The sequence below is a fragment of the Melospiza georgiana genome, chromosome 10, assembly GCF_028018845.1.
Source record: "Melospiza georgiana isolate bMelGeo1 chromosome 10, bMelGeo1.pri, whole genome shotgun sequence".
Lineage (NCBI taxonomy): Eukaryota > Metazoa > Chordata > Aves > Passeriformes > Passerellidae > Melospiza > Melospiza georgiana.
In genome coordinates, this window is record NC_080439.1 from 22998848 (window position 1) to 23011678 (window position 12831).

General features: G+C 36.5%; 1 protein-coding gene across 5 annotated transcripts in view; it reads left to right on the top strand.

The window, feature by feature from the left end:
- The window catches only part of PER2 (period circadian regulator 2), a 49409-nt gene that overhangs the window by 16891 nt on the left and 19687 nt on the right, over positions 1–12831 (top strand). For all 5 annotated transcript variants that reach the window (XM_058030808.1, XM_058030807.1, XM_058030810.1 and 2 more), the window contains exons 5-11: positions 2977–3466; positions 4239–4307; positions 7339–7493; positions 8010–8131; positions 9593–9794; positions 11294–11345; positions 12638–12780. In XM_058030808.1, coding sequence (XP_057886791.1) covers positions 3195–3466; positions 4239–4307; positions 7339–7493; positions 8010–8131; positions 9593–9794; positions 11294–11345; positions 12638–12780 — 1015 coding nt within the window. In that variant the 5' untranslated portion in view covers positions 2977–3194. The remainder of the gene's footprint in view (positions 1–2976; positions 3467–4238; positions 4308–7338; positions 7494–8009; positions 8132–9592; positions 9795–11293; positions 11346–12637; positions 12781–12831) is intronic.

Genomic DNA, 12831 nt, shown 5'->3' on the forward strand with positions numbered 1-12831 from the left:
TATTTGCAAAAAGCCAATCATAAAATATGCGTTTTTCACAAATAGAACTATCAAAGATGCGTGGTAGTAGGACTCACAAGAAGTAATCTTAGATTATTGGCTCTAAGGCCATAAGCCTTATGTGTATGAATATGCAACAGGCTGTTACTCTTAAGGGTTAATCCTCTGTTAACGTGGGTCCTTTTTTGGACTTACTTTGCCCAAAAAAAGGTACTGGGACATCCGTATCTCTTATGCCAGCATGGTTGTGGCTAAAGCTGATAGGTCAAGAAAAGCTTGTAGTGTATTTTAATTAGGAAATAGTTGATTTCTGCTTGTGATGGCATGAATTATAACATCTGTATTGTCTCACCCTTCCCATGAGCCTGAAACTGGAATGAAAGTGTTTAAAATGCCTCTCAGTTGCCCCATCTCTGGGTCAGAAAAGAGCTTAATCTGACACATTTCTAGAGCAGTACTAGGAGGTTTGTTGATGCAGGAATTCCTGTTGCATGCTGGCTCTCAGGGCTGGGTTTGGTCCCTGTCACACCCAGCCAGGCTGGCTGAGCTCAGCTGTGGCACTGCTGGACACAGAGCTTCACTCACTGTCCCCAGAGGGCAGGGCAAGTGTCAGCTGCTTGTGGCACTGAGATTAGATCAGAGGTGAACTATCTGACCCGGTTAATCATTGGCCACCAGAGAATGTGCCATTGTGACATAATCCTGCAGTTCCAGCTCAGAGCAAATACTCTTTTATCGTGCTCTGGTTATGTAATTCCCAAGACAGAAGTGGTTAACCTTAGTCCAGGAAAAAACTGTCAGAGCTCCTGAGGGGTAATTCAGTGCCTGGATATGGCAGCATCACAGGAGGTCTGGTTTATCTGCAGTAAAATACCTGAAGGAATACCTGAAGAAGGAAAAAGTATATTTTTACTCTACTAAAAGGCATTTTTCTAAGTGAATTATAATAATATAATTCACTTAGAACAATATATTATATTATATTATATTATATTATATTATATTATATTATATTATATTATATTATATTATATTATATTATATTATATTATATTATATTATATTATATTATATTATATTATATTATATCATATCATATCATATCATATCATATTATATTATATTATATTATATTATATCATATTATATCATATTATATCATATTATATCATATTATATCATATCATATTTATTTTATTATATTTATTATATTACATTATATTATATTTATTATATTAATATATATAATTTTCCAAGTGAATGATAATATAATTCACTTAGAAAAATATATAATATATCTTACATATATAGTATAAAATATATATAATCTATATAATATAGAATCTATTATATGTATTTTATATATATCATATATTATACATATTATATTTTTATACATACAATATATATAAAATATAATATATTATATATTTAACATATAATATATATTAAATATACATTATATGTTACATATTATATAATTTTCAAGTGAATTATAATAATATAATTCACTTGTGAATTATACACACCTATAATTATTCACCTGTAATTCACTTGTGAATAAACTTGTAAGGAAAGAAAATTATTTATATCTTTATACAATTACTGATAGCTTAAGTGAATGTCCTTGAACTATACTTTTAAATGAAAGCAGATATCTTGCATATTATTTTGACCAAATGAGGAGACTAAGTAGTGTTTTCTGGAAAATGCAAAATAAATGTAAAATGTCTGGAAAAACATCAATTAGAAGGGTAAGAAAATAGCTTCCATGTGGTGTTGCTTTGGAGGGAGTTGAATCATGGTGTGTTTTAAATTACTGTTGTGTTTCCCATTGCAGTCTTTTCTTAAATACCTAAATATTTATTTATTTGTGTTTAAGACAAAACTGCTGTAGTTAATATTAACAAAACTTGGTTGTTAATTTTTTTATTCACTGTCATTCCTGTCAAAGTTTTATTAGTTAATAATTGTAGTGGTGAATATTTTAAAGGAACAAAGGGGAAGGAACATACATGGTTCTGTTGTCATGAAAACAACAGAGATTCTCAACAAAGAATCTTAGTTCATAGTTTTACACTCTTGTTGTCTCTGAGTTGCTGAAATGGATGAGGATGTGAGTCATATTAAATATGATCTTTTTAAAACATAAAGTTGAATTGCTCTCCAGTACTTCTCTTTGATGATACTTCAGTATTGGTCTGCCCTTGATTCCCCTCTGTATACACTCTGATTGTTGAGCCTGGTGCCTCAGAATTTGGTTTAAAAGCAGGGATATGGGGTGGTTTTTGTTTTAACCTTCCTTTTCCAAGCAATTTTTATCATACTCTCCCAAATTAGTGATAATTAGCAGATAAAATTCTTCTCAGGGTTATTCATGCCTTAGAATTTTTGGTGGTGATGATGAGGTGTGTTTGTGTGTTTAGTTTCCCTGTTCCTCCTGCATGTTCTGTCTGCTCACCTACATGGCTTTTGTGTAAAGAAAGAAATAAAGAGTACAGTAGTGTTCCTTCCCAACTGATTTAAAAAAAACAAACCCCAATATAAAACAGAAGACCAACACAAATTACCTCCAAACCAAACAAGCAATGCTCTGATGTCTGAATAGAGTTTTTTTCCTTTATCAATGCAAATTGAAAATCATAATAGCTATAATCCAAATCTAGGCAGCAATACTGACAAGTGTTAAGTAAGAAAATAGAAAACAAGGGAATATGTGATCTTTTCAGGAGTTTTTCCATGTTTCCATTCAACTTTCCTTCTTATGTGTGGGTTTTTACTGAAAAATAAATACCTTTTTTTGTGATAAAACATTGTAAGATTTTTTTCAATTTAAATGAAACATTTCACCATGCAAATACTGAATATATTGACCATGCATGTCATTTTTTACTTTCTTCAGTCAGTGCAAATTCCAGTTTGTCAGCAAGGCAAACAAGAAAATAATTTTTTTTTCTTCCTTCCCTTCCTCCTCAGATTTGTGCATCTGTACTTCCAAAAAGAGTTTATACAGAGGGAAAATTCTGAATATGGCTTGATTTGCTCTTGGTCTTGGCAGTGTTTCTGATGAGTGTCCCACGGACTCTGTCAGATTCTGGGGGTTCTCCTCTAGCACTGAGGAACAGAACCCTGAGCAGCAGCCTGGCTTCAGTGGAAACCTTTCTCCATCCTTCTCCTTAAAAGAGCAGCTCAAGATGAGTGACTATCCTGGACTTCCCACTGACCACAGCCAGATGATTGCTGAAGACTCAGAAATTCAAGCAAAGCCTGAACACTCTCATGAAGTTCTTCAGGAAGATATTGAAATGAGCAGTGGCTCCAGTGGCAATGACTCCAGTGGCAATGACTCCAGTGGGAATGACACAAATGAAAACTATTCAAGTGGGCATGATTCTCATGGTCATGAATCTGATGAAAATGGGAAGGATTCAGCAATGCTCATGGAATCTTCAGACTGTCATAAAAGGTAGTAGCTCTTATCAAATACATTTCACTTTTATTTTTGCCCCTAAAGACTTTTTACATTTGAATCAATATTTCTGAATAATAACTAAGGTATAAAGCCTCTTCAGCAGGGAGCTGAGTGTGCTGCTTAGGTTGTACTGTCATGTGGTGTAAATTATGTAGTATAAATCTTAAAGAAAAGGTCTCTGCTGTTGGTGTTTGCACTGCCAGCATAATTTGCATCTTTCTTCTCATCACTGAGTGTTTAACTTGCCTTATTTATTTATTTATTTTCTTGTAAACCAACTTCTGTAATTGTATGTCAAAACCTGTGAGTTAATTCTTATGTGTGAGAGTGCAAGCATGCTATTTTAATCTTTTCAGTAGTAATTTCCTGGACAGAGCAAAGCTGTGTTAAGAACCATCTCTCTAGTAGTCCTGTGAGACCAGGGTGTTGGGACTCAGTGATCCTTATGGCTCCTTTCCCACTCAAGCTGTTCTGTGCTGCTTAGATAAATATTTACAGCTTTAGTGCCCATTTGTTATAACATGCAGAAGCTTTTAAAATTTGGCATTGGGATTTTGGGGTTTTTGTGTTGGAGTGATTTCTTTTGTGGGGTTTTTTGGTGGGTTTTTTGGTGGTTTTTTGGTTTTTTTTTTTTTTTTTTTTGTTTTTGTTTGTTTGTTTGTTTGTTTTGAGGTAACCAGTCATTAATAGGAAAATAAACTACCATGAGCAAAAGTTTGTTGTTAGGTTTTCAAATATTAATCTTTTTCTCTTTTGCTTATTCCAGTTCAAGCTCAAATGCATTCAGTCTGATGATTGCAAACTCTGAACACAATCAGTCCAGCAGTGGATGCAGGTAAATTAATGGGCATCTGTTTCTCAGTAATATGCTAAATGCTGAAAACTAAATAATGTTGTATTTTGATTTTTTTGTTTTGTTTTGCCTCAACCTGGATGACTACACAAGAAATCCTGTCTTTGATTTCTTCCTGTCCATAATCAGTAGCATCTCATATTAACCACTTGATTAAATTAGAGCTTTTTGTTGCTGTTCCATGTGAGTTGTGTGGTAACCTTTGAAGTTGTGTTACTTTGTTTTGATTTGGTAGCTTAAATCTGTAATTTTGGTTTTTTGTGGGTCCCTTTGAATACTGCTGAGGTTTTGTAGCTTTGAATTTTTTTTTGCTCTTCAGAATTTAGTCTGAACTTGGTGGTGTGTTAACATCAGAATCCACCATTGAGCTGGGTTATCCCTGGTGTCCAGCAGCTGTATCACCTGCCTCTCCTGTGTTCCATTTGCTGGGATTCAAGGCCCCAGGGTGTAAGGATAAATGATTCACAAACCCCAGCTGCAGGAATGAATCCCTCTGTATGAACTCTGCTTTTGTCCCTGATAGCCTTGAAGGCTCATATTTAGACTCTTCAGAGTACTGTGCTGCACTTGTTTTAAGTCAAGTTTTTTTAAGTCAACTTTTAAGTCAGATCAAGAGATCAAAGCCTGGTCTTCAGCAGATCAGAGATATCTAGCTAGATCATATTGATGTTAAGACCCATATCTAAGACCTGCCTACTTGAATGTGTTTCTACCTGATGCAATTCCTAGAAAAGTGGCAAATTTAAATTATTCCCATTCACCATTTGGTGTGTGTTCACCATATTTTCTGTGTCTGCCTCTCACGCACCTGGAGATTTTGTTTCATTCTGTATTTTCAACTGGAAGTTGTGATCCAGACTTTATGTTGCTTAGTGTGAAAGAGTGAACCAAAGGCATTTCTTAATCTTTGTTTCCCATTGATTTAGTTTTCTTCACTGTGAAATTTTGGAGGGTTTAGTTACTACAGTTTTTTTGGTGTTTCAGTTTTAAATTTTATTAATAGCTCTCTGCTCAGAAATAATTAAGAATCCAGATGGTAGTGTGTTCCCCCCAGCCATCAGGGTTACAGAGCATAATCTGGGAATGGAAGACTGAAGATAATCTAGAGAATGATCTTCAAAGAGAAGACTAAAGTAGTCTGACAAACTCCTTACCTTCGTAGGCTTAATCTTTGATTCAGACTACTGGGGTTTGCATTCAGTATCAGTGCCAACCAACAACTCTGGTTTAATATCTGTAGGTACCTTTCCAATGTGCTGTCCACAAAAAGCAAAATTAAAAACTCCTATCTTTATAAACTTGCTTATTCTGTCCTGTGGCTGCCTGCTGTGCCTGATGCTCCTGCTCTCTGGAAAAACATTCTGGAGTTGTGTAACTTATTTTCCAAAAATGTCCATCTTTTGTATTTGCTGCTGTTGTAGTCTGATTTGGAAAGGTTTTTTTCCTTGCAGAAGAATCTGACACTCTCATGAAGCAGCCTGTACTCTGAGAGTACCAACCAGCAGTATGCTCAGTTATTTCATAATCTTTCCTCTCTCTTTTTCCCTACTGCCAGCATGAAGGGTTCTTCTATGAAACTCTGTTAACAAAGCCCTGTTTGATTGCAGCAGTCCAAGCTGTCAAGCCACATTGTACACATGATTTTAATACACAGCATGAACATCATGTTTCCCAAGGGAGTGCTACAGTCTTTTGTTTGATCCCTTGCCATTATTTCTTGGTACAAAATGACCAGTGAGTAAATGAACGCTGCGTGTCTCACAGTGCTCTGTGATGGAAGCAAGAACAATGTGTATTCTCTAGCACAGCTTTGTCACTTTGCAAGCATTTTTGGTGAAATACACCCAACACCTGTCAGATGATTTATCTACCTTTTCAAGCACTTAAAACTTCTCAGAAAAATGATCACAAATCCTCTTGAAAATTACTTGGCAGCTGAAGCAGCTTTTCTGGCCGCTTCAGTCAGGCAGTGCAGTTGCCAGGACTGTTGTTTCCACAACAGTGCCCAGGGTAACTTCTTACAGATTGCCAGCTAGGACAATCAGGTGTTAAGAAAAGACCTTCCTTTGGAAGGGAAAAAAAATTCAGGAAGATTTAAGAACAGCTCTACAATCCTCTTGATCCTTGTGAATGATCAGCTTTTAAAATCTCCAATGTGAAAAGCAAGGTGATTTATCATTTTAACTCCTTCCTACCCATCTGCCATCCATCTTTGCTACCCTCTCCCTCACTTCCTTCACCTCCTTTTCTCTTCCTTTGTGACTGTATCAGCACCTCTCAATAATGGGGAGAGATCCCAGGAACTGGAAAGGAGGGTGACAACTTTCTGATATTGGCAATGATGATCTCTGTAGTTTGTCCTTCTCCAGTGAGACAGCTCTTCTGAACATGCACCTGAGACCTGTGAATGCAGCTTCTGTCTCCAGCCTCCTCTGATTCTTTCCCTTACAAATTTAGTCAGAGTTTCCTCATCTTATTTAATGTGTTGCCATGCTTAGATGGGATGGATTCAAAGGATTTCTCCATTTGTTTTGTTAACTTGATGCTCTCCCACTGCCATTCCCTTTTCAGGGACTTTTCTTAAGAGAGCGTGCTTGAACAGGAGGTGAAGAGTTGAATGGACCTCCTGCTTCTCTTCTTTGGAGTCCATGAACATTTCTGAGTTTGATTTTGAAAGGAGCTAAGGAAAATACCACTAAAAAGGGAGGAGGGGGACTGTGGCAAAGAAAAAAAAATAAATTTTGTGGTGCTTGGACATATGTACTGTTGCACATACAGAGTCCATTTTACAGTTACATTCCAGGTGGTGGTAAATCTTTCATTTTAAATGGTCACATAAGAGTTTCCTTAAGTTCTGGAACATGACACTGACTGAGTACTGGCAAAGTTAATGAGGCTGGTGATAGAAATTGATGTTGGTGATAAATGCCAGAGTGTGTTTGGGCTTCTCTGAGGATGCTGTGTCACTTCAAGCATTCAAGTGATGTTGTGGTTTTTGTTTTTCATCTTACAGTAGTGAGCAGTCCACTAAAGCCAAAACACAAAAGGAATTGCTGAAAACACTGCAGGAGCTGAAAGCTCACCTTCCTTCTGAGAAGAGAGTCAAAGGCAAATCCAGTGTCCTAACGACATTGAAATATGCCCTTAAAAGCATCAAACAAGTTAAAGGTAATAAAGTGTGATACTGCCTAGATAATGCCAACCTGGCTAAAGTGAAACTTTAAAAATAGGAGTTTAAATAAACATAGCCCTACAAAAGAGCTGTACTATGACTGAAAACCTTCCTAACCAGATATTTTCATGTTGTTCCTGTTTGTTGGCTTTGTTAACTTTTGTTCCTTTGGGAATTGAAGCAGCTCTCTAGAGGCTTGATTTTTTACTGCTGATTGGTTGAGTTAGAAAATTGATTTGAAAACAATTTGCAGTTTCATACTGTTTGAGCTGTCAGACTACAGTATGTGACCATTCATATATGGGTAGATTAACATGTGTACTTTTGTTTGAGTTACTGATTAGGAAGCTCTACCAGGGAAAATGATATATTTGGAATAGTGCCTAGATTTCCCAACTGCCAACTTCACAACTTCTGCATTTATGCCAAAAAAAAATTTTTGCCATTTACTACTTCTGGGCTGGGTGTTTATTGATAATCTTGATTATAAATTGTTTGTTGTTCTCATGTAGCCAATGAGGAGTATTACCAGTTGTTGATGATTAATGAATCCCAACCTGCTGGTCTCAATGTATCCTCTTACACAGTGGAAGAAGTGGAGACTATAACCTCAGAATACATCATGAAAAATGCGGTGAGTATGGTGCCCTGAGTCTCAGTGTGGATTGAAAATGTTTCCTGGAACTGGAATTCTCAGGCATGCCTCCTTCTTACAAGGGAAGGGTTGGCAGCTAGGTCACAAAGCTGAAGAAAGTGCCTTTTGCCCCTTAGGGGATGTTAAGAAAGAAACTCTGAACCTTTTCAGATTTTACAAACTTGTTTCTGTTGGTTAGGTGGGAAATAAGAAGCTTGACCTCCCTGATCCTCTGAATAGTTCCTCGTGCCTGGAGGTGGTGGTGTGACAAATCTCTGTGTCCATGTGAAACACATCATTAGGTTTCATTTCAATGCAATTGCAGAAGTTGGAGAGTTAAATTTTTCCAAATTTTGCTCGAGGCACACAGTGAATCACTTCAGCTTATTCTTATACTAGGGGCTATTTGATGTTTCACCAGTTTTATGTTAGTGTGACTTAAGAGTGACAAAAGTATTGGAATCACTGTGTCCTTTTCTGTGAGATTTGTCTGGTCTTTGCAACTGGTACAGGCTTTCTGTGGGATCCAGTGATTCTGTGTTCTCACAGAGACAAGAACAGCTAGGACCATCACTGGAGTTCTAGCAGTGAAATGATAACCTGAATGATTTTTTAAATTATATTTATTTCCATATTACTAGTATTTTAGCCATAAGTTAGGCTACCTTATACTATTTTTTGAGCTGCAACCTCATTGAATATGTGAAGTCTGAACTCTCTAAAACAAGATCATGGTGGGGGGATGTTGCATAGCTTGAAGTAGATGGGTTTTGTTGAACCTGTGAATAGTAAAGGCTGCCCACAATGAAATAAATAGGAAGTGTAGAGTACAACTGAGAAATTTAGCCAAATATCATAGACATTGTTCAATTAATGATTATCTGTTTGTGAAAGCAGTGTTGTGCTGGCAGCTCTTCAGATCCTGTGCAGTGTTTGTGAATGCAGCACTCAGGGTTGTGACGCAGGAAGAGAAACAATACAAGTGTGTGGGACTTCTTCCCACCTGTGTAGTCATTATTTTTTACCAAGTGGTTTAGAGCCCTTTTTTCACTTTTTGTGGATGGACCAGCTAACACAAACAGCCTTTCAAAAACACCTGAGTTTCATACATGTAAATCATGTCTGTAAAAAGCACAGGGAAAATGTGAAGTTATATAGCTGGAAGGTCATTAATTCTTAGTTTGTAAATTCATTCTGCATCACAGAACTGTAGGCAATGATATTTAGGGCTTGTAACTCAGTAAATAGTAGTGTATTATTCTTACTGCATAATTGAAAAATATTCTGTGTCTACTTAATGAGCAGATTGATTGTGTTCAATATCTATAATAAAATTAAATTTCCTTAATTCTCATTTTGAACTTACTAATGTTTTTATATCTTAAATCTTTTTCTCAGAAATACATGCTGCACTGAAGAATGTTTCAAACAGTCTAAATAATTTGAGATTTTTGTTTTTAGGATATGTTTGCTGTAGCTGTTTCTTTGATAACTGGGAAAATTTTATACATCTCTGATCAAGCTGCTTCTATTCTCCGCTGCAAGAGGGGCTATTTTAAAAATGCCAAATTTGTGGAGTTCTTGGCACCTCAGGATGTCAGTGTGTTCTATACTTCTACCACTCCATACAGATTACCATCATGGAACATCTGCAATAGAGCTGGTGAGTAGGCTCAGCAGCAGATCCTCCTCTGACCTTCTTGCAGGCACACAAATGCAAATACTGGAACTGATTTTGAATGTCCTTCATCCTTCCCCATCACTTCTGAGGGTATAGCACAGGGACATTATTAGAACACCTCTGAACAGCTCTAGGTGTATAAATCTATTCTGTAAATCAGCAAGACTTGTCTCTTGGTTAAAAGTCTTCTCAATGTCATCATTTATCAGTTCTCATTCCCCTTTCAACCAGACGATGAATGAAAACAAAGTAGGAATTCATGCTGAATGGTGAATTTACTTTCCACTTGTACTAGCAATCAAATGAAAACAATTTTTCTTCACATTTTCTCTTCCTTGAGTGTAAAGGGGACAATACTCTGTCTCTTTCCTTTTAAAAGAGTTATGATTTGAATACTGGGCACCTTGATTATTGTATAGAAAAAGGTATTTCAGCCGTCATCACTGACACTCACCAAGTGTAATCACAGCTCTCTTCTTCTAGCCTTAGAAAAATTATATTAGGATCATTAATGGTGAAGGATCACATGTCTCTGGGCACTTGATATTTGTTTGTGGTAGGATTGTTTTACTCATGTACCTGCAGCTGTTAGTAATTGAGAAATATCTGCCAACTGTTTCAACTAAATAATTGAAATTCAAGATCTGCTCTAAATGTTTGAAATTCCAATGTGTTGCATACTAAATCTGTGAAGTAAAGCCAGGGTGTGAACCATATTTAATCTGAAAAAACAATCAGCAGTAAACATGCGCTAAGCAATGCAAACATAAAGCAGGTCAAAAGGGACCTTGTGAGGTCTCCAGTGCAACCTGTGGCTCAAAACAGGGTCAGTGGTAAATTATATGTAATCCTAATTACTCAGTTAGGCAGGAGGTTTTATACATTTTCTGTGGCTTTATTATGTTTGTGTACAGCTCCAAATTTAAAAAATGCGGCAAGTAGAAGTGTGCACACTCTCTCATGTATTTGTTGTTACCAAACAATATAATATCCAAAATATTGTGCACTGGAGGCCTTTGAAATGCCAGAGCTTCCCTTGGGCATCAGAGTGTGGCTATTCTGGAAAAGGAGGGAGATTAGCTAAAAACATGAGAAGAAGTCTTCAGGAAAAAGAGAGAAGAGGGGTGCTAGGAAGTGCTTTTGGTGGTCAGATTTTGGGTCCTAGGTAACTAAACATTTTTGGTCATTGGTATAAAGTAAATATTGATAAGAGTAAGCAGCTCAAACTGGAGAGCTGTTTAGATATGTTTAAGGAACAGACTTGATAAACAAAGAGCTGTGATTCACATGCCAGCCTCAGAATCTGAGTGATGTTCAGATTGAGTTGCTTATGATGTACATTGTTTAACCAATACATATGGAGAGTTCAGGGAAAACTTAAACTTTAAAAAAATGTATTATCTAAGAAAAAGTTCTTACACTAAATATCATCATCTTCTAGTAATTTGTAACTTGTTATGAAATATGTTTAATATTTCTAGAGTCTTCCACCCAGGATTGCATGGAAGAGAAATCTTTTTTCTGTCGCATCAGGTAAGACAATATTGTAAAGCTTAGTACTGTGTTATGAAACCAAGCATTACATAAGTATTTGACTTTTATAAGAACCATATGGTTTGAACATTTCATGCCTTTTCATAATGTGATTGTAAAGCAAAACATATGCACATCCTTGAGTTGATGAACCGTAGCAGCTACAGAGAAAACTGAATTGATTTCGGGAAGTTCAATCTTGGGAGTTAATCCCTGTGAGTATTGACCTTTGTGCCATAAAGGAAGGTGGTACAGCATCTCCTCCTGCTCTGGAAAGCCTTTGGGTCATGGGAATAGAACTGTTCAGCACCTGCCTCAGTCTCCTTCATTCTAAAAAACCGATGGCTCAGATTTATATCAGCTTTCCCCAGGAAGACACCCCAGGGTTACTTGACTTGTCTCTTTTGGCCTCTGGTTAATAGAGGACACAATCCTTTGGTTTGTTTTTCTTCCTTCTTTTCCTGCCCCAATCACTCTTCTTTAGTTTTGGGGGTTTTTTATTTATTTAGGAAAAGCTGGCAACCTAGTTCATGGTCTTTCTTGTGCACTTTGATTTCTTGATGCTTACTGCCTCTCTGGCAGCATTTCTGAAGCAAAAATAGTGGATCCAATTATTTAATTACTTCTGGAGTAAATAAATACTTATTATTGAGGTATGAATAAACTTGAAATGAATTGGAGGTAATGCTCCAGAGTGTTGCATTGGATGTGCTGTAGAAGTACTGCTGGTGTTACTGGAGATTTATTGTCCAATAAACACTGGTTTCAAAAGCTTTACTTTTATTTAGCTCTGCTGTTATAAACTTATTACAACTGATTCTTCTTTGTTCACTGTGTAAATGGTTGTTGTTTTCATTACTGTGTTTGCATTCTGGTTAAGCAAACACCTGTTATTAGATATTGAGTCTTCACTGCTTCTAAACTGGAATAAATATTGATTAAAAGATGACCTTTGTGTTAACTCAGGGGATATAGCAGTCTTCATAAAAAAGCCCTGTAAACTCATCTCTCTGAAGGAGAACAAAGTAATTTAATGTATTGTGTGAGCTGGTTTTCTGTCAGACTCCCATGTAATGCTGCTGCAGAATCTTTATGGAAGTTGGTATGCAAAGGATACCATCAGAATTAGGTTCTCTTCCACAAAAAAAAAAATAAACTAAGACCCTGGATGCTATTTTAGTAGCTAACATGAAGTTCTTGTGTCATGAGGGAAATAGAATAAATGCATAAATTAAAATTGTGTTCAGTGTAAGATGAATCTGTTGAAATAATTAACTCTCTTTAATTATTAGTGCGGGGAAGGAGCGGGAAAATGAGATTTGCTATCACCCATTCCGGATGACCCCCTACCTGATCAAAGTGCAAGACCCAGAAATAGCAGAAGACCAGCTCTGCTGTGTGTTGCTTGCAGAAAAAGTCCATTCTGGTTATGAAGGTAATCCTTGAATGCTTGCTTTCCTAAAAGTAAGATGTGTTCAAGCTTTAT